Raw genomic sequence first — 20,426 nt, 5'->3', positions numbered from 1 at the left:
GAAAGAGGAGGGCCCCTCACTGTCAACCCAGGCGAGCCCAGAAGCCAGCTCCTGGGACAAAGCCAGGGTCCTGAATGCTCTGGCCCAATCCCTGCTCTCAGCTGCCTCTGATTGCTTGGGATCACGACTTGGAACTGGATAAGAGGTGACACCTCCTGATCCCATGGGCTCAGCGCAAGCCTCAGCAAAAACAATCCCCAGCCCTTGTGCCCATCTTCTGCCTGAACCTGAGGTGCTGGCAGCGAAGAACACAGGAGGCCTTATCAACCCTGGGTTTTTCCTACTCTCCCTTCCCCCAGCACAGCCGGTCTTACCAGTTGGGTAGACACCTGAGAGTCCCCTCCGGTGGCCAGCTGCAGCTCCAGAACAATAATTATAGGAAGGGGTTAGGGTTTGCTGGACGGCCTCAGTCTGCTTCTCTTGGGAATGGGAAGTTTGTTGGAGTCTAAACTACTTGGCCTCTGGGCCCCTCCTGGGATGGCCTGGCTTGCTGACCCTGGACCTCAGCCTGGGAGGGACAGGATAGGATGGGGGAGTCCCTGAAATCAGACAACCTTGACCCAGGGCACTCTGTCCCCATGCTCCTGCTACCTCCCGCCCACAGCTCTGCAAGGGGCAGCTGTGTCATTCACCACTGGACTTTGACAGTAGCCAAAGGCACCAGTCAATTCTCTCTTCCAGTTCTGCCAACGTCTCCGCTGAGGTCAACTGGATATGTCCCTCAGAAGCTGGAACCCCACAATGGTGGCCCAGGGTGTCCTCTGGGTCCTGTTTGGATTGCTGCTGCGGCCGGAGCCCGGGACAGGTGGGTCAGAAGGCAGAGACCTGGGGCCGGGACTCGATTCTGCAAAAGTGTATTGTGCCCTCTCTGTGTCCAGCCCTGTACAGGGTGAGGCTGGAGACCCCAGGAGGCCCCAGTCTCAAGGAACCTCCAGTCTCCAGATGCTGCCAGCCCCAAAGGGTCAGGACTCAGGAGCTGGGGGAAGGACTTGGAGCCAGAAGAGCAAAAATCAGGAAAGTTTCCTGGAGGAGGGGACATAGATTTAAGACAGGAAGAAGGAAAAAAAAAATCACTTGGTAGGGAAGCAGAAACGGGTGTTTTAGGCAAAAAGAAGAATAAAGTTATAGAGGAATCACAGTGTGGACTATCTGGAGAAGAACCTGGATTCTAGAAAGAGTGAAATCTAATCTAGAAAGATTCTAAAACTTCCTGGGTTCACATCCTGCCTCTGTCACTTCCTAGCTGTGTGATTCTAGGCAGATGATTTAGCCTCTCTGTGCTCACAGGGTCACTGTGAAGATTAAATGGGTTAGGTCACCTAGGATGGTGCCTGGCACATAGTAAATGTTTAATAAACATTAGCTGTCATTCAACATCCCATTCAGCTCGAGCCCAGCATTCCTCAGTTCCGGGTTCAGGCACTTGACATTTCCTTCACAGGGCACAGGCCCACTCTCCCCTCCCTGGCCATCCTTAGAGACACCTTTCCCTCTAAAATCCCCCAAACTCCAATCCATTAAAAACTCCATTTTGGGGCGCCTCGTTGGCTCAGTCGGTTAAGCGTCTGGCTTCAGCTCAGGTCATGATCTCACGGTTCGTGGGTTCGAGCCCCACGTCAGGCTCTGTGCTGACAGCTCAGAGCCTGGAGCCTGCTTCAGATTCTGTGTCTCCCTCTCTCTCTGCCCCTCGCCTGCTCGCTCTCTCTCTCTCTCTCTCTCTCTCTCTCTCAGAAATAAAAAATAAAACATTAGAAATTAAAAGAAAAGAAAAACTCCATTTTCCCCTCAAAGCACCTGGGAGCTCTGCCCATTTTTGTCCATCCCACTGACCCTACCCTGGCTTTGGCTACCTTCATCACTTACCTCCACACTGTCTCCCCTCTCCCTTCTCTAGCCTCCCCCAAATCCATTCTCCACATGGTAGCCAAAGGAGCAGCCTTAGAATACCAACCAGGCCCTGTCTCTCTCCTGCTCATGGACCTGCCATGGCTCCCCAGTGCTCACTGATCGTCTAAGCTCCTTAACTGGCTATCTGTGCCTCAGTTTCCTCATCTACACAAGGATGGTGTTGGGGGTCACAGGGTTGTCCAGTGAAGAGCTGGGGGCATTGAGAAAACGTGAAAGCAGCAGGGGGAGGAACAGGGGAGGTGCTGGGCCACTGGGCTAATGTTGTCTGTCCTCCTGCAGCAACCCTGCCCCTGCTCATGGACTCTGTCATCCAGGCCCTGGCTGAGCTCGAGCAGAAGGTACCAGCCACCAAGGCCAGGCACACTGCTTCTGCATGGCTGCTGTTAGCCCAGGAGTCGGGTCCCCGCGATCTTGTCCATCACTTCCTGCTGGAGGGGCGGAGTCTCGAGGCCACCAGGCTGGATCCCCACCAACTGAGCCCAGAGCTTCGAGGTCTAACCAAGGACCTGGTCCAACATGGGGTTCGGGCCGGGCAGGAATATGGAGTTGTGCTGGCACCCGATGGCTCAACGGTGGCAGTGGAGCCTCTTCTGGTGGGGCTGGAGGCAGGGCTGCAGGGGTACAGGGTTGTAAACCTGCCCTTGGACAGCACGGCCAGCCCTCTGGATGCTGGAGCCACCTCTGCAGACACTGAAGCCACGGTTCCCGATGTAAGAGCCACATCTCCAGGGTTCAGGGATGCCCTTCCAGACGTCATCTCTGCAGATGTCGGAGCCATGTATTCAAATGTGAGAGCCGCAGATCTAGATGTCAAACCCACCTCTCCAGGTGTTAGACCTGGCTCTCCAGATGTCCCCGTCACCTCTCCGGATGTCCAAGCTCCCTCGCCAGGTACCAAAGTCAAGTCCCCGACCACGGTGGACAGCCTCCTGGTGGTCACCCTGGCCAGAGACCTGGGTCTGGCCTTCCTCCAGGGCCCTCAGACCTGGAGTCATTCAGGCCTGGGCACCGACGGTTGCTGGGACCAGCTATCTGCCCCCCGGACCTTCACACTCTTAGACTCCAAGGCATCGCCAGTCACCATGGCCTTCCTCAACGGTGCCCTGGATGGGGCCCTCCTAGGAGATTATCTAAGCCGAACTCCTGAGCCCCGGCTACCTCTCAGCCACCTACTGAGCCAATACTATGGTGCTGGGGTGGCTGGAAATCCAGGACTTTGCAGCAACCTCCGACGGCAAAACGGAGCTGCTCTGACTTCAGCCCCTACATTGACCCAGCAGGTGTGGGGGGCCCTCATCCTGCTACAGAAGCTGGAGCCAACACACCCTCAACTTCAGGGCATGAGCCAAGAACAGCTGGCACAGGTAGCGACCAACGCTACCAAGGAATTCACTGAGGCCTTCCTGGGTGAGAACAGCCCCCATCCCCTGTGATTCCCTGCCCCCCCCCCATCTCACAGATGCTACACTCTTAGCCTCATGTGGCCAGGGGGATCTAATTTAACTAAATTTAACAGCCCCTAGGCTTGGGGGATTCCAGAGGGAGAAATAAGGGTCCAGGCGGACGGGGGGCGGGGGGGGGGGGTGTGGGCAGGGCCGCATAGGTAAAGAAAGGCTAGATTTGGGTCTTAAAGGCTGAATAAAAGTTCATCCGACCAATGGGGCGCCTGGGTGGCTCAGTCGGTTGGGCAGCCGACTTCGGCTCAGGTCATGATCTCGTGGTCGGTGGGTTCGAGCCCCGCGTCGGGCTCTATGCTGACAGCTCAGAACCTGGAGCCTGTTTCAGATTCTGTGTCTCCCTCTTTCTCAGACCCTCCCCTGTTCATGCTCTCTCTCTGTCTCAAAAATAAATAAATGTTAAAAAAAAAAAAAAGTTCATCCGACCAAAAAAAAAAAAAAAAAAAGGCAGGGGGCAGGTAGAGAGAGGGCATTCTAGGAGGTGGGCTCAGCACATGCAAAGGCACAGAGGTTCAAATGGAATTTCAGCCAGTTACTCCTGTGCATCTTTAGGGAAGTTGCTTCACTTCTCTGAACCTCTCCTTCTTCAGTAAAAATCATTGCTTCCTCTTGGATGTGCTGGGTGGTTTAAGAAAGATGAGAGGGCAATAAACGGGGGCTGAGATCCCCCTTTTCTCAGCGTAACTGACCCTCTCTAGAAATCAGAGCAGAGCCAGCTGGAGAGTGCTGAGTCCTGGACTGTAGCGGGCCTTAAAACAAGAGCTTAAATTCTTGGGGTTTATCCTCAAGGTGATGGGAGTCATAGCAGATATTCCAACAGGACTGAGACGCTGTCAAATTTGGTTAAGTTAGATCCCCATGGCGGCCAGGGGAAATGCCCTCAGATCTGGAGGGAGGCTGGAGGACGGGTCCACACGTGCGCTTTACCGAGGATGCGGGCGGCAGGCAGAGAAACGCTGGCTGACCCCAGCCCTGGACTCCCTTCTCCGCAGGGTGCCCGGCCATCCACCCGCGTTGCCGCTGGGGCGCAGCACCATATCGGGGCCTCCCGACGCCGCTGCAGCTGCCCCTCGGGTTCTTGTATGTACATCACACGTACGTGCCGGCGCCACCCTGCACGGATTTCGCGCACTGCGCCGCCGACATGCGCTCGATGCAACGCTTCCACCAAGATACTCGGGGTTGGGACGACATCGGCTACAGGTAAACCGAGCCCGGCCGAGCGCTAACCTTTCAGGGTGGAGCCTGGGGTGGGCGGAGCCTGACCCAGGGGGCGGGGTTTGGACCGGAGCCGCAGGGGCGAGAGGAGGCTTTTTGGGGGGGTGGGTGGAGCCAAGGTGGAGGGGCCGTGGCCTTGACTCAGGTCTGGGCCTTAAGCGGGACCAGAAATACCTCAAGACGGCGGGATTCTTGGGTCTGGTGTAGGAACTAAGAAAAGAGCAGTGGAAAGAGCTGGGAATATGACCTAGGACAGAAAAGAGCTCTGGATTGGGCAGGAGCTGTACTTGAGACAATGTGGAGGGGGCTGGGTAGAAAGGGACGAGGCCAATGCTGAGGGGCAGATCCAGAAAAACGGAACGGTTTCTGCGGTGGCACGTGGGGAGAGGTGAGAGGATGGACGGGGTAGAGCCAGAGCGACCGGGGAGGAGTGGGGGGGACTTGGCATGGAGGTGGCCCTTGGTTCGGGTGCAGAATTGGGGTAGGGGGCAGGCTGAAAGGCAGGGCGTCCCTCATGCAGCCTAGGGCCTGCTTCCCCCTCCCCTCTACAGTTTCGTGGTAGGCTCAGACGGCTACGTGTATGAGGGCCGCGGCTGGCACTGGGTGGGCGCGCACACACGCGGCCACAACTCCCGCGGCTTCGGCGTGGCCTTCGTGGGCAACTACACTACGGAGCTGCCGGCGAAGGCTGCGCTTCACATCGTGCAGGACGTGCTCCCCGGCTGCGCCGTGCGCGCTGGCCTCCTGCGGCCAGACTACCAGATGCTTGGCCACCGCCAGCTCGTGCGCACTGACTGTCCTGGGGACGCGCTCTTCGACCTGCTGCGCACCTGGCCGCACTTCGCTGCGGTGAGTACAAGACCCCACACTACCTGAGCCTGCGGCCCAGCTTTCCGCACAGGCCCGGAGCTCACCCCTGACCCCCGCCTGCCCGCCCAACCTCAGCAGGCCCCTGACTCCTTACTGCAACCCCTATGCCCATACAGCCTCAGCCAGGCTCCTGGGCCCCTTCGCAGTCCATCTATTCCGGCAACCTAGGCCCAGACTTCAGTCCTTCTGCTTACAACAGCTCCTACTCACTGTCCTCTGCTTGCACAACGTCAGCTGAGCCCCTGTCCTTTACCCAGCCCCAACACCTCTGCCCTCCCAACCAAGGCATGGACTCCAACCCTACACAGCCTTTCTGCCCTCACAACCTCAGCCTGGCCTGCATAACTTATACCCAAGTTACCTCTTCTGCCTGTACACCCTCACCCAGACTACCGAAACTTGGCCTCACCCCATCCCCTACCCAAAGGGCCCTCGGTCTACACAACACTAACTTAGCCTGTGACCCTCTACAGAAAACCCCTTTGCCTGCACAACCTCTAGCCAGCTTCTAACTGTGCTGCCATACTCTGCCCAATCTCAGCCCTAAGGATGCTTGCTCGGCCCCAGCCTCCTTGACCCCTGATGACGGCTCTCATGCTGGAGCAACCCATGTACAGCCAGCACAGCCTTGGCCTAATGATCCCACCTACCCCCTGACTTCGATCACCTAAACACCTCTATATTCACACCTGCACAATCTCATCCTTACCCTATTTCGTTAAGCTGGCTCGCAGTCTGCATCGTACTCACCCCCTCACTTTGGGCTTCTGTCCTCTTCCCTATCCAGGGTCCCACCATGATGGGGGCAGGCCCCCCCACTCCCCAAGCCTCACACTGCCCTGTATTTTCTAGAATGTGAAACCCAGAACAGCCAGGAGGGCTTCTAGAAGATCCAGAAGGAAGCCACCTCCAATGATCCTGCCAGCCTCAGACCTCCAATAAAGAGACAGTGGAAAGAAAGCCCGTGTCTGTGCATCATCCGTGTTCGCACACATTGTTTTAATTTGCATTTGCCTAGAAGCAGGCCAGAGACAAGAATGCCAATGCAAGTAGTTTGCTTGGGAGGTGAAGGTGATCCTAGGACATATCAGTTGGGGATGCAGGAAGAGAGGTAGGGGCGGGAAGGCGTCCAGGAAAGGGTGCATTATCAAGCAAGTTGGTGTTGCGGGGACATGCAGCTCAATCCCACCAGGGACCTCTGGGGGACAGTGTAAGACACGGACCTCAGAGTTGTCCCACTCAAGAGGCAAGGGAGCTGGGTGTTGATTCTCCAGACTTCATAGTCATTGGCTAAGGGCTAATCTTGGGGAGGTGTTAATTCTCTGGCACTTTGGGGCTGCTTGTTGCGTAGAGAGGGAGAGTGGGCGCCATACATCAGAGAAAGATCTCCAGCAAAAATGCAGGCAGTTGGGAGTGGATCAGTATTCAGTGAAGTGGGAAAGACTCAGGGACACATCAGAACATGGGGAAACTCTGCGTGTGTGCACAGTGACCGGATTGAATGCAGTAAGAATGAGGTGGACATACCTAAGGTGTATACACCTCTGTGCACATGTCCAACTCCAGGAAAAGGGTCTTTGGCCCTCATGGAAGATCCTGCACCTTGGGATGGGTTACAGAATTTGTGAGACACAGGGCAAAATGAAAATACAGAGCCCTCTGTCCAAAAAGCAGGAACTTCTGGGTGCCTGGGTGGCTCAGTGGGTTGGGCATCCAACTCTTGGCTTTGGCTCAGGTCATGGTCTCGCAGTTGGTGGGTTCGAGCCCCGCATCGGGCTCCGTGCTGATAGTGTGGAGACTGCTTGGGATTCTCTCTCTCTCTCTCTCTAAGTAAATAAAAATAAAAAATTTTTTTTAAAGCACGAACTTCAAGACAGTGACAGCAAAGCATTAAATGTAGTCTGGAGCCTTTCTATGCGTGGGGGTCCTGGACGCCTGCCCAGGCCACGTGTCCATGAATGTGATCCTACCCACCCCATCCTGTGGATTCTGGTCACACTTGCCTTTGCACAAACTGTTCCTTCTACCTGGCATGCCCTTCCCATGGTCAGCTCCTTATGCCTTGGGTCCCAAGTGTCACCTCTTCAGGGAGGTCCTCCTGGATTTTTTCACTTCTGCTCAGCCTCTACTCCAGTCTATTTTCCTCCAATTCCTACCCACCAGCTAGAAATGTCTGGCGTTTATATTCAGGATCTGTTTTCCTCATGGGACTGTGAGCTCCAAGAGGGCAAGAACCAAATCCATTTTGTTCCCTGTGGCTTCTCCCGCACCTAGTACATATTACGTAGGCATTCAGGAAGCATTTACTGAATAAATGAATAAGCCAAGGCTCCCGTTATGAACCTTCTGTAACTAATGCTATCATCTTGTTGTACAAATAAGGAAACCGAGGCTCAGAGAGGAAGTGACTTGCTGGAGGTCACACAGTGAGAGGACCAGCTGGCACTGGAGCCCACTCCTGGGCCAGGATTCGGCGGACTCTCATGCTGGCTCATTTATTTCTCAGAACAGCACTTGCTCACCTCTTTTTACAAGTAAACACTCACCGAGGTATAACAGAGATACGGGGAAGTGCACCGAAATGTACAGCTCAATAAATTTTCAAAAAAAACACACACAGTGTAACCAGCACCCAGTTCCAGAAATGGGACACGTTAAATTTCTTATGTGACCTTCACCTCAATTAGGGAAAAAAAAAATCAACTCCCAGATGCTCCACTACCCTCTTCCCAAGGAGACCGAAATCCTGACTTGTTGCACATAGTTTTGCCTCCCTTGCAACTTTATGTCAAAGGAACTACACGGTATTTACTCTTCACTGTGTGTGATTCATCCAAATTCAACCATTCAGCAGTTTGTTCATTTCGTTGCTGCATAGTATTCCACTGTGGGAAGAGACACAACTTATTCCTTCTCCAGTAGACGGACACTTGAGTTGCCTCCAGCTTGGGACTATTACAGACAGCACTGGTAGTTCGGTCTCTTGGATGTATACCTCCCACTGCAACTGCTGGGTCAGAGGAGAGCTGTATAGTCAATGTTAGTAGATCGTGCCAGTTTTCCAGCTTAGGTGAATTGATCTACACTCTGACCAGCAGAGACCTCCAGGTGCTCCGTATTCTCACCAGCACTTGGTCAGTACGTACCCATTTTGCAGAGAAGGCATCTGAGGCTCAGAGAGGCTGCCTCCCAGGCAGTGAGAGATTCTGGGTCCTACTCTGTCACCTCTCACCTCCTCTCCTCCTGCATCCTGCCCCCACTGTGCCCTCCCAGCCTGGCTGTGGGGTGGGGTGGGACAGACAGGGTCACGTGGAGTTGCGTTCAGCGGGAGGAAGCCAGGCAGGGTGCAGACGGCTGCCGATTTTGGGGCTGGTCGGGAAATCAAGGTAAGGGAGGGAGTGCATGTGGCCACTAAGGGGGTTCCCTGGGGGCAGAGCTGAGAGTGGGGAGGGGGCCAAGATGAGGACAGCATGTGGGAACACACTGGGCAGAACTGTCACCCTCTTGTCCCCCAGGAGAACCCCTGACATGGACCCATCGTCACTGTGCAAGGCCTCCCAAACCCAGCCTGCAGCTTCGTCCCTGCTAACCTCCTACCGCTGGCACACAGGGGGTGATGGGGAGAAAGTAGCTGGAGGGTCCCGCTGGGGCCGACTTGCAGGCTGGGGGAGGGCACTAAGCCACCAGGAGCCCGTGGTCAGCAGTCAGCCAGCCTCTCGCTCGCTGTTCCGTCGTGTCCTCTCTGCGCCCCCCAAGGAATCACGCACAAGCCGCCTCCGGCTATCCAAGACCCTCTGGGGGAGGCATAAGAGCCCACCGCTGGAACCAGAGCCAGAGCCGGAGGCCCCAGGTACATGGCTCCCCCACCCAGGCTGGGAGGGAGGCCGGATGCTTGGGTTTTGTCTGCCTCCGGAGCATCAGCCCTACAGACACAGGAAGTTGTGGGGAGTGCAAAAGCCCAACAGGAAGTGGCTGGGGCCCAGCTGCCCTCTTCCCTCTTCCCCCTCACACAGGGACTGGGGGTAGGGGGGAGTGGTCAGGGACCTGCGTGCTGGGGGTCCATCCTGGGGAAGGGAATGGGACTACACTAAGGGTAGCTCTGCCCAGATACCAAATGGCTCTTGGCCCCAATGGGTCTCTCCTCATATCCAACAGCCCAGCTCATTCTCTCCTGCCTGGGTATCATCTCAGCTGCCTCTTGCTTGCTCTCTAGCCCTCTGGCCTCCATGTCTTAAGTTCCTTCACCTTGGACCTCAGCTTCTCCATCAGCTAAATGGGGATCACAATCCCTACCTTAAAGCATATTTTATTTAATTCACATTCATTCATCCATTCACTCATGCATTCAAACAGAGATCTGTCAAGCATTTCCTACATGCCAGGCCTTGATTTAGTCACTAAGGACGCAGCAGTGAACAAAACGTTTGAAACTGCCTGCCCCATGTAGCTCACAGTATACTGGGCATGACAGACAGTAAACAGAAAGTGACAGATTGGGCTGTTACACAGAGGGATCTAGAAGAGTAAGGGATAGGCCATGAAGATTGAATGTATGTATGAATGTAGCATGAGCGTAGCACCAGCCCAGGGCCCGGTATGTTCTAAGTGATCTACGAACAAGTGGAGCTATTTATTCCCCTGATGGGAAAACCATAGGGTGACAGGTAATCTGGGGGGGTAATTCAGCCCTTCTATTCCTGGAAGCTCTTTTCATATGCCCATTTTGCAGATGTATCACTTCAACCTCCCACTCCATAGGATCCAGAGAGAGTTCCAACAAGCAAGACTGCTTCTGCTTCTCCCCTGCTCAAATGCCACCCATGGCTCCCCATTACCCCCAGGATGAAATCCCACAATTCTCTAACTGGCACCCAAGTTTCTGCACCAATCTCTTCCTGGACCTTTCCTTCGTGCCTCTGAGCTCTCTGAGCCCTTCTTGCCTTTCCTGGGCATCTGCCAACCCCCAGCCTTTGCTCAAACTGCTCTTGCCACTGTCCCCATCTTGCCACCATCTCTGTCAACATCCAACCTGCTGTTCAAGACCCGCTGAAAACCTACTGTCTCTGGAGGCTTTTCCTGACCCACTGCACCACCACCTCCCCCTACCCAGATCTTTTTTCTATTCCTTTCTCAAATGTTGAATGCTTTCCACCTTATATTAGTTATTTGTGTAAGGAACCAAGGATGCTGGCTTGCTGTTTAACCTCCTAGATCAACCTGCTGTCTTGGTTAAGAGAATGCTTGTGTCCGAAGCCTGGCTCAACCACGCACAAGCTGTGTGACCTTGGGAAAGTCACTCAACCTCTCTGGTTTTCAGTTTCCTCCTTGGCAAAATGGGGGTTCTAATAGCCCTTTGAATGGCTTTTGGAGGATTAAATGAGAGAAGGCGTGTGGAGTAGTAAACACAGTACAGGGTACATGTGTCCACCACCCATGGCCTGGAGGGACAAGGTCCAGAGAGGGGTGGGAACTTGTCCAACAACAGCCTGACATGGCTGCTGGGTGGGCTGGGGCCAGGGGGAAAGGAGACACTTGGGAGGGAACCCCCTGATGAGCCTCTATGAATGGAGAGGGTTCTCTGAGGCAGAGGGAAAGACTCCTATGTCCCCGGCACCCCCTCCTCTACCCAGAGCCTGAGCCAGAGCCAGAGACCCCTGCCCCACAGATCCCGGAGGCCCCCACACCTGACGTACCCATCTGGAACATTGGGGCCTTCACCCTGCTTGATGGGAAGCTGGTGCTGCTTGGCAGTGAGGAGGAGGTGAGAAGGGGCACAGGAGCAAGGGGAGGGAAGAAGAGGGTGGGAAGAAGACAGAAGAGAGTGGCGGGAGAGGGTAATGGAAATGTGTCTGCCTGCCTGGCTCCCCTTTTTGACTACCCACTTTTCTGGAGAACAGGGTCCTCGCCGGCCCCGGCTGGGGAGTGCTAGCTCTGGGGGCAGCATCCAGGTAGCCATGGGGAGCCTCAGGGATCCAGGTGAGTTGTTTCAGAGGTGGGGAGGGCTGGGGCATTTGGGAACCTGTCAAGGTGGGGCAGAATCCAAGATGATCCCACCCCCCAACCTTCCACCCCTGACCGTCTACAGATCGGACCCCCGGAAAGACCGAGCCAGAGGCTACTGGCCCCAACCAGGTCCACAACGTTCGGGTGAGGCATCCAGTGGGAGGCAGAGGGGACAGCAAAGACTCCCAGAGCCTCCGAGATGAAAGGGGACTCTTACTGGGTGATCTTGGGCAGGTCACTGACCCACCTATGGCTTCAGTGTCCCCATCTGTCAAATGGCTCTAAGGAGAGAACCTCCCTCTCAGGGCTGTTTATGAGAAGTTAGTAGAGAATGCAGAATAGCCTAGGATTGGTGCTTTAGAAAGCGGGGCTATTGGTTGCCTTTATTATTACTGCTAATACAGCCTGAGCTTGTGGTCCCCCCTGCAAACCAGCAGACCATCCAGGACACCCTGGGGGGAAAGACGCTGAGGAGGGAGAACAAGGTTCTGCCCACCTGATATCCCCTTTCCCACAGGGATTGCTCAAGAGGCTGAAAGAGAAGAAAAAGGCCAGGTCAGAGCTTGGAGCCAATGCCTCCCGGGATGGGTAAGTGTCTCTGAGGGGCCGGAGGGACTGGGATTCAACACTGCGCCCTCCACCTCCACCTGCATCATTCCCCCCTTCACCAAAACCCCGATACAGCCCCGGCTGTGTCCGCCGCATGTTGAGCAATGCTGGAGCCACTGAAAGGCCCCAGCAGGAACCACCCCTCCGCTGAAGGGGGGCGGGGGGCAGAGTCTGACACAATAACTCTAAATCAGGAACTAAGTCAACACCCTGGTCTGGGAGTGTCAGGGAAGGGACAAATGAGCTAAGATCTGAAGGAAGGATGGAAGTCAACCAGGCCAAGAGGGGCAGGAAAAGTATCCCAGGCTAGGAAGCAGGGAGTGCAAAGGCCAAGGGGCCAGACGAAGTGACAAAAACAAGGCTACTATGACTGGAGTTCAGAGAAAGGGATTCATTGGAGGGACATGAGGTCAAAAGGTGACAAGGACTGTACCATATGAGGTCATACAGGCCACCATGAGGAGTTGAGCTTATCCTAAAAGGTTAGGTTCAAGTCCGATTTCGTTTCAAGTTCATCCTGGCCTCTCTCCACCCTTCAGGCTGTAGGGGGTGGGTTGGTGGGGAGGAGAGAAGTACCACCACTTATCCAACCGCCCCCTGCTCAGGCCTCCCAGTGCTCTGGGCTCTCGGGAATCGCTGGCCACGCTCTCCGAGCTGGACTTGGGTGCTGAGCGGGATGTGCGTGTCTGGCCACTGCATCCCAGCCTCCTGGAGGAGCCTCACTGTTTCCAGGTAAATGCAGACAACTCTCCCTCTGACCCCGACCCTTTGGTTCCACCTTGGCCTCAACCCTTGGATCCTCATCCCCAACAGGTAACTTGGGCGGGCGGGAGACGCTGCTTTTCTTGTCGCTCCGCCGCTGAGAGAGACCGCTGGATCGAGGACCTTCGCCGCCACTTCCAACCCAGCCAGGTCAGTACAGATTAGTGGGACATGAAGGCCCCGCCCTGGGCCACGGCCTTGGCCACGGCCCCGCCCTTCCCCCCACCCAACCCCTCACCAGCGCCCTAACGCGGCCTCTGAGATACACCTCCCCGCTAACACCTTTGCAACCACTCCGAGACCCTCCCCAGCTTCCTTCCATTACCAGCTCCTGGCACAAAAGTCGCGTGCCTTCTATTCACTCCGGGCCCTATTTGCCCCCAAAGCCCCGCCTACCAGGCAAACGCCAAGTCCCCACCCCGCGGCTACTCCTCCTTACCCTGGAGTCCGGATCTCGCCGCGAGAGCCCAGAAAAGCAGGAGGGCTTTCGCAGAACCACCTTGAGACCGCCGTGGGCCCTGTCTCCCCCCAAGGGCCCAGCGATCTCCCTGGGGGCACGGTCCCCACGTCGAGCACCGACGCCTCCTCCCAACCCACTCCCGTCCGCAGGACAACTTGGAGCGGGAAGAGACGTGGCTGAGCGTGTGGGTGCACGAGGCAAAAGGGCTGCCCCGAGCGGCGGCGGGGACAGCAGGCGTGCGCGCCGAGCTGTGGCTGGACGGCGCGCTGCTGGCGCGCACAGCGCCGCGGGCTGGCCCGGGCCAGCTCTTCTGGGCCGAGCGCTTCCACTTCGAGGCGCTGCCTCCGGCGCGTCGCCTGTCGTTACGGCTGCGCGGAGCTGGCCCAGGGGGAGCGGCGCTGGGCCGCGTGGCACTGGCACTGGAGGAGCTGGGCGTCCCCCGCGCGCCCGCCGCGGGCCTGGAGCGTTGGTTCCCGCTGCTCGGGGCGCCAGCAGGCGCAGCGCTGCGGGCGCGGATCCGGGCGCGGCGCCTGCGCGTGCTGCCGTCGGAGCGCTACAAGGAGCTGGCGGAGTTCCTCACCTTCCACTACGCGCGCCTCTGCGGGGCGCTGGAGCCCGCGTTGTCTGCCCAGGCCAAGGAGGAGCTGGCGGCTGCCATGGTGCGCGTGCTGCAGGCCACCGGCCGGGCGCAGGTGCGGCACTGCGACGGGGCGGACGCGAGTGACCCGAGGCTGACTGCTCACGCGCCCCGGGGAGCAGGGTGTAGGGAGGCAGGTGGCGCAGGACCCCAGTTGCACAGACGAGGGGCGGGGCACCATCAGGGGCGGGACCTGAGCTTCAGCTGCGAGGGGTGGGGCCTGAGCAGAGACTCTGAGCTGAAAGATTTAATTTTCTGCTGCGAGGGGTGGAGGTTCCGGCCCCGTGAGCCCTAGGAGTGAGGACCGGACCCGAGCAACAGCCTATGAGGGGCGGGGCCTGTGTCCCAGGTGTGAGTGATTGGCCAAGGGCTCGTACTCCCCCTGGCTCAGTCTGCAACCCGCGCAACGTGAACTCCACTGTGCCCAGGCACTGGTGACAGATCTGGGCACCGCAGAGCTGGCGCGCAGTGGAGGCCGTGAGGCGCTGCTGTTCCGGGAAAACACATTGGCCACCAAGGCCATCGATGAGTACATGAAGCTGGTGGCACAGGATTACCTCCAAGAGACTCTGGGTGAGCCGGAGAGTGGATGTCAGAGGCTGTCTGGGCAGGCTAGGGAACCCCAAGGAAGATCTGGGAGCTTCTAGGTAACATGGATGCTGGTAGTGGGTGGTGCCTTTGGGGGTGCTGAAATCCTGGAGGCAACTGGGGGCTCCCCCAAAGATGTTAGGTGTCTCCAGAGGAAGCTGGACATGGAGTTGGAGGCCAAGTGTGGTGGGTTCTGGTGGTCACGGCCCTGGCCGCTGTCTGGCTGTGCTGTGCTGCAGGGCAGGTCGTGCGGCGTCTCTGTGCTTCCACTGAGGACTGTGAAGTGGACCCCAGCAAGTGCCCTCCCCCAGAGCTGCCACAGCACCAGGCCAGACTGCGAAACAGTTGTGAGGAAGTCTTCCAAAACATCATCCACTCCTACAAGTAAGAATCAGGGCCCCAGCACCTGAGCCTACCCCTACATCTCATCCACTGTGCTAATAACCCTGACTCCTAATTGGGGTTGCCAGATAAAATACGGGATGCCCAGTTAAATGTGATGCAACAGTTGAGACATACTGTTACTAAAAAAAATACGCATTTTTTAATCTGAAATTCAAGTTTACTGTTTGTCCTGAACTTGTATTTGCTAAATCTGACAACCCATTCCCAATGTCATGTCAACTTGGAGTTACTGACCCCGAATAACCTGGGACCCAATTCCTTATCCTCTAGCTACAGGTGACCCCATACCCTAATTCCATGCCACCTGACCCCAGTTAACATAGGACCTCAATCATGACCTCTGATTCCAGGTGATGCTAACCCCCCAATCCCCTGACCTTGACCTTAAATGACCCTGATCCCCGAATCCCATGCAACTGATCACAAAAAACCTGGGATTCCAATTCCTTGAATTCTGACTGTAGGTGAACCCATACGTCTAGTCCCATGTCACTTGGGACATCAATACCATGATTTCTGAACCTAGGTTACCCTGTAACCTCAAGTCCATTCTACTTTATATAGTGTAATCTGGCACCCCAGTCTCCTATCCAGTTATAGCTACATCCCAAGCTCATGGTCTATATCTCCATGTCAACCTGTATCCCCACCTCCAAGATTACTGACTCCAGAGGTCACCACAATACCTACACCATAAATCCTGACCCCAAGTGTTATATATCCAGTGTCTCCAATCCTGGAACCCACAATGTAGATGACTCCTGACGTCTGACCTTAGGACTTTTACATGAATATGACCTTTATGCCTACTTCCCCCTCTGACCATTGCCTCTTCTGCCCCAGCTGGTTCCCAGCAGAGCTGGGCACTGTGTTCTCAGGCTGGAGAGAAGCATGCAAGGCCCGTGGCTCTGAGGCACTGGGCCCCCGACTGGTGTGTGCCTCTCTCTTCCTGCGGCTCCTGTGTCCTGCCATCCTGGCACCCAGCCTCTTTGGTCTGGCACCAGAGCACCCCGCACCTGGCCCAGCCCGTGCCCTCACACTGATCGCCAAGGTCATCCAGAACCTCGCCAACAGTGCCCCGTAGGTGCTAGGAGGCTGGCCCCATCCTTAGCTGGGAGGCTGGGTGGCCCTGGTTGGGACATCCCTGACGGTATGCCAGGGGAGCGGGGTGGCAGATGCCCGTCCACCCTTGACCCAGGTTTGGTGAGAAGGAGGCCTACATGGGCTTCATGAATAGCTTCCTGGAGGATCATGGACCAGCCATGCAACAATTCCTGGACCAAGTGGCCATGGTGGATGTGGATGCAGCACCCAGTGGTTACCAGGGCAGCAGTGACCTAGCTCTCCAGCTGGCAGTCCTGCACGCCCAGCTCTGTACCATCTTTGCTGAACTTGACCAGGTATAGCCAGAGCCCAGGGTGTGTGGGGTAGGGAGGGGGGCAAGAGGCCTCCAGCCCTAAAGAGCTGCTTGCCATTCTCCCTCCATGCCTCATTAGGCAACCCGTGACAGCCTGGAACCCCTGCCCACCATCCTGCGAGCCATTGAGGAGGGCCGGCCTGTACCTGTGACTGTGCCAATGCGTCTCCCACCACCCCCAGCCCAAGTTCACGCCAGGTAACCTGCTGCCTCAAGTCTGGGCCAGTTCTGATGGGTGAGAGCAGAGGCAGAACCAAAGGCAAGCACAGGGTCAGACTGGGGTCAGAGGTGAAGACAAGATCATGTCAGCAGTTGGGAACAGGGTCACGTCGGGATTCTCTCTCAGAAACAGTGTTGCATAAAGGTCAGAGGCTGGAGATGGGGTCACCTGAGGGATCAGAGAGAAGCTCACGGTATGGTACTGAGTCAAATTGGAGCCCAAGGTGGGGATTGGTCATTGCAGACGTCAGGGAGAGGTCACATTTGGGGTCAGACAGAGAAAGTGACATGTGGTCAGTGATGAGGGTCAGGTTTCAGTGATAGGTTGTGGAGGGGATCAAATCAGGGGTCAGATCAGGGTCAGATGTTAAGATGCACCATCAAGGGTCAGGGAAGGGTTCATATGGTAAGCAGAGTCAGGCCCAGGGTCAAATGGGGTCAAGGGTTATAGGTAAAGTCATATGGTCACAGTCAGGGTCCATGGTCTGTGCGGAGGCAGACAGGGTCAGCTTCAGGTCAGAGGTCAGGGACAAAAGGAGGGCCAGGTGGGGCAGAAAGGGGATATTCCTGTGAGCAGAAGTCTAGCCCAGGGTCAGATTGAAATCAGAGGTTACAGAGATGGTCAGGTCAAGAATCACCTTGTGTCAAAAGTCAGGGACAAGGCTAGAGAGGAGTCAAAAGTTACATTGGGGTCAGGTCGAAGATCATAGAGAGGACAGTATTGTCAGAAGTCCAGGGCAAGATCAGAGGTGGAAATGTGATTCTATCAGCGACAGGGTCGCATAGAAAAGATCAGAAGTGGAATCATTTCTGGTCAGAGGTAGGTTTGGGGTCAGCTCAGGGGCCAGTCAAGGATCTGAGCTCCCCGCCCCCCCCCCCCGTTCTCCTCCCAGTTTCTCTGCAGGGGAGAAGCCAGGCTTCTTGGCTCCCCGGGATCTCCCCAAGCACACCCCGCTCATCTCCAAGAGCCAATCCCTACGCAGCGTTCACGGCGCAGGGTGTTGGGCGCGACCGCAGCCGGACGAAGAGCGGCCCCCGAGGCTGCCCCGGCCGGTGCAGCGCACGCAGAGCGTCCCTGCGGGCCGCCCCGCTCGTCGCCGCCCCTCTGCAGGGCCACGGCCACGACCCAAAAGCTCGCTACGCGCGGGGCCCGCTCCCCGCGGCCGGCCCTGGACCGGGGCCTCAGCATCGTTGCCTCGGAAGCCCTCGGTGCCGTGGCAGCGCCAGCTGGACCAACCGCGGGACAGAGACCAGGCGCTGGGCACGCACCGACCCGTGGGCAAGGTGAGGTCCAGCTCAGGTCTCTGCACAGAGGGGGAAGACGGGACTGGAAAGACAAGAAGCCAGGCAGGTCTGGGTTCAAATACCGAGCTCGCTGCGCTGTGTGACCCCGGGACTAGTTTGCAACCCTCTTCGGTCCTCAGTTTCCTCCTTTGCAAAACTTGAGCGAGGTTTCCTAACAGAGCAGGGCAGTGAGGAGGCAGAGCGCAAGGGACAAGGAGGTCTGGGTTTTTCGGGGAGAAGATGGGGCGGGACGACGGGTCAGATTACAGCTGCTTCCTTCCCACAGTTGGCAGAGCTGCAGTGTGAGGTGGCCGCCCTGCGCGAGGAACAGAAGGCTCTGTCCCGCCTCGTGGAGTCGCTGGGCACTGACATCCGGGCTTTGATGGATAGGCAGGAGCAGCTTCAGGGCCAGCTGCAAGACCTGGACTCCAGGCTCCGCCAAGGGTGAACCCCGCCCTCTCCATTAGCTCTGCCCCCGGGTCAGCCCGCTGTAATCAGATCTGCCGTGGCCCCACTTTCATTCAGGCCCTGCCTCTCAATCCCGCTCAAATCACTCCTGACAGGCCCCGCCCCTCTGCCAGCCCCGCCCCAACACACCTGTCTCTCCCCCCTCTTAGCTCCTCCCACCCCAGTTCGCTGGCGAGTCCCATCCTCTAGGCCCCACTCCTCAATCAGCCCCTCCCAAAAAGGTTGGTCCCGGGCTTCGCAATCAGGGCACACCTCCATCCCGGTCCCCACTTCACCCAGACTGTCCAAGCCCCGTCCCCCAAGATTGCTCGGTTCTTTCCTCCCAGCCATTCAAGGCTCTGATTCAGCCCGGGCTTCAATTTTATCTAGGCTCCGCCCCCTAGTGTAGACAAACTCCGCCTCCGCGCCAAGCCCCGCCCCCTGATTTCCTGGCTGCCCAACCCGGAGCTGGAGGCGGAGTTTCTCAGCCTCTGACCCTCCCTTCTTGCCCCTGATCCCCACAGGACCTCGCAGTTGGATCCAGAGAGTGGCCGTCCAAGCGGTGAGGATCACAGGCTGAAAAGTCTGGTGAGACCTCTGCCCCAGCCGTGGGGAAGATGTGGGCGGTGAGGGAACCAGGGTTGGGGTGCAACCCACCCCTGGCTCCGAGCCCACTGCCACTGCCTCTCCAGGAGCGCCGCCTGGCTGAGATGGAGAGTACTCAGGTCCAGCTGAGGAATGTGGTGCAAAGCCTGCAGCTTCTTTCAAGAACGCCGGGATCCCGGAGCCAGTCCCTCCCCCTCAAACCACCGTGTATCAACGGAGATACCACCTGAGCTGTCCACGCTGCCCCACGTGGTCTGGGAGCAGATGGCCGTCCCAGAGGACTGTCCGACCCCTGTTCCAGCCCGAAGTGGCCTACAGTAGGGAGTGGAGCTTTAGCTGCCAAAAAGTCTGGCACTATGAGGTTACCCAGTAAAATTTTGATTTCAGTAAAATCGATGGATTTTTTTGCCCCTAAGTGTTGCCAATCAGAAAGCACCCCACTCCCACCATTAAGGTCTCCCAAATTCACTCCTAATTGGAGGTCTCATGGAAGGGATACATGAGGAGATTCTCACCAGCTGTGTGACCTTAGACCTTTACTCTGTCAGAACCTCAATTTCCTCATCTGTAAAATGGATCTAAAGTTTCTTACACAGTAGAAGACCCATAGTTTAAGGTGTTCGATAAAAGGTATTCATCATTGTTAGAGGCAGTACCTGCTTCTCAATGAAGCCCAGTGCCCATATGATAGTATCTTCCTAGGCCCCCAAGTCCCACACCAACTCCCTCATGATAGGGAAAGCATAGGTCTGGGAGGCAGATGGAGGAAGGGGTGAGTAGGTGTGAAGACAGTTGAGCTCCGTGGGTGTTGGTTGGGTAAATGAGTGGACATTTGAATCGTGGGTGAACGGATGGGTGGGAGGTAGGGTGAATGGGACAATAAGCAAGTAAATAGGTTAGCATTTGGTGAATATTTGCCCTGGTAGGTGAGTAAGTAGGCAGATAACCCAGATAGGTGTGTCTGCCTAGAAGAGACCTGGATCACAGTAGAAAATAAATATGTGAGTTAATTGAGTAAGTGGTTATATATATTGCATGAATATTTGTCGGGGTCTCCTGAGACTCTTGAGCTAGGCAGTGGGGAACCAATAATGAACAAGGCAGATGGGACTCCTGTCCTCATGGAGCTTACACTCTAGCGGAGGAGGCAAGTAAATGTGCAACTGAAAGATGGATGTCTGCATGGCTGGGTGAAAGGGTGTGTGCAGGGATAGGTGGATGCTTGCTTGGTTGTATGGATAAGTAAGTATTTACTTGTGTGGTGGGTGGCTGGGCAGATAGATAGGATGTGGATGGGTGGACTCAGTGGGTGTTCAGATGGGTTGTGGGGATTTGGGTGGGTGGCTAGCTGGCTCACAGGACCAGATGTTGGTTGAGTGGTGGATGGATGAGTGGGTAGATGGGAAGTGAATGGGTGGTTTGAATGGGTGTTTAGATGGATGGGTGGATAGATGGTTAGTTGATTGAATGGATAGATGAGTGGTTGATTGGTTGAGTGTGTGGATGAATGAGTGGGGAGATGAATGGGTGGTTGAA

General features: G+C 56.3%; 2 protein-coding genes and 1 long non-coding RNA gene across 3 annotated transcripts in view; 2 read left to right on the top strand and 1 right to left on the bottom strand.

Annotated features, from left to right (window-relative positions):
• Nucleotides 1–14,137, bottom strand: part of LOC124523007 (uncharacterized) — a 33,746-nt gene extending 19,609 nt beyond the window's left edge. The window contains exon 1 of the long non-coding RNA XR_006964892.1: nt 13,868–14,137. This is a non-coding gene — a long non-coding RNA (uncharacterized LOC124523007). The remainder of the gene's footprint in view (nt 1–13,867) is intronic.
• On the top strand, nt 715–6,395 carry PGLYRP2 (peptidoglycan recognition protein 2). Its single transcript, XM_047094746.1, has 5 exons — nt 715–805; nt 2,188–3,315; nt 4,358–4,568; nt 5,135–5,432; nt 6,306–6,395. The coding sequence occupies exons 1-5, from the start codon at nt 715–717 to the stop codon at nt 6,393–6,395; spliced, it is 1,818 nt and encodes a 605-aa protein (XP_046950702.1).
• Nucleotides 8,744–19,904, top strand: RASAL3 (RAS protein activator like 3). Its single transcript, XM_047094745.1, has 18 exons — nt 8,744–8,839; nt 8,969–9,303; nt 11,084–11,214; nt 11,351–11,429; nt 11,539–11,600; nt 11,974–12,044; nt 12,671–12,797; nt 12,879–12,977; nt 13,437–13,979; nt 14,353–14,497; nt 14,752–14,896; nt 15,761–15,997; nt 16,116–16,317; nt 16,414–16,532; nt 17,447–17,837; nt 18,124–18,281; nt 18,809–18,872; nt 18,977–19,904. The coding sequence occupies exons 2-18, from the start codon at nt 8,982–8,984 to the stop codon at nt 19,118–19,120; spliced, it is 3,039 nt and encodes a 1,012-aa protein (XP_046950701.1). The 5' UTR covers nt 8,744–8,839; nt 8,969–8,981; the 3' UTR covers nt 19,121–19,904.
• Nucleotides 19,905–20,426: the final 522 nt, after the last annotated feature.

The sequence above is a fragment of the Lynx rufus genome, unplaced genomic scaffold (genome assembly GCF_022079265.1).
Source record: "Lynx rufus isolate CCGP_SWC_20201006 ecotype Redwood Valley unplaced genomic scaffold, mLynRuf1.p SCAF_4, whole genome shotgun sequence".
NCBI lineage: Eukaryota > Metazoa > Chordata > Mammalia > Carnivora > Felidae > Lynx > Lynx rufus.
The sequence above is the reverse complement of the archived record's forward strand: the minus strand, read 5'-3'. Positions and strand labels throughout refer to the sequence as shown.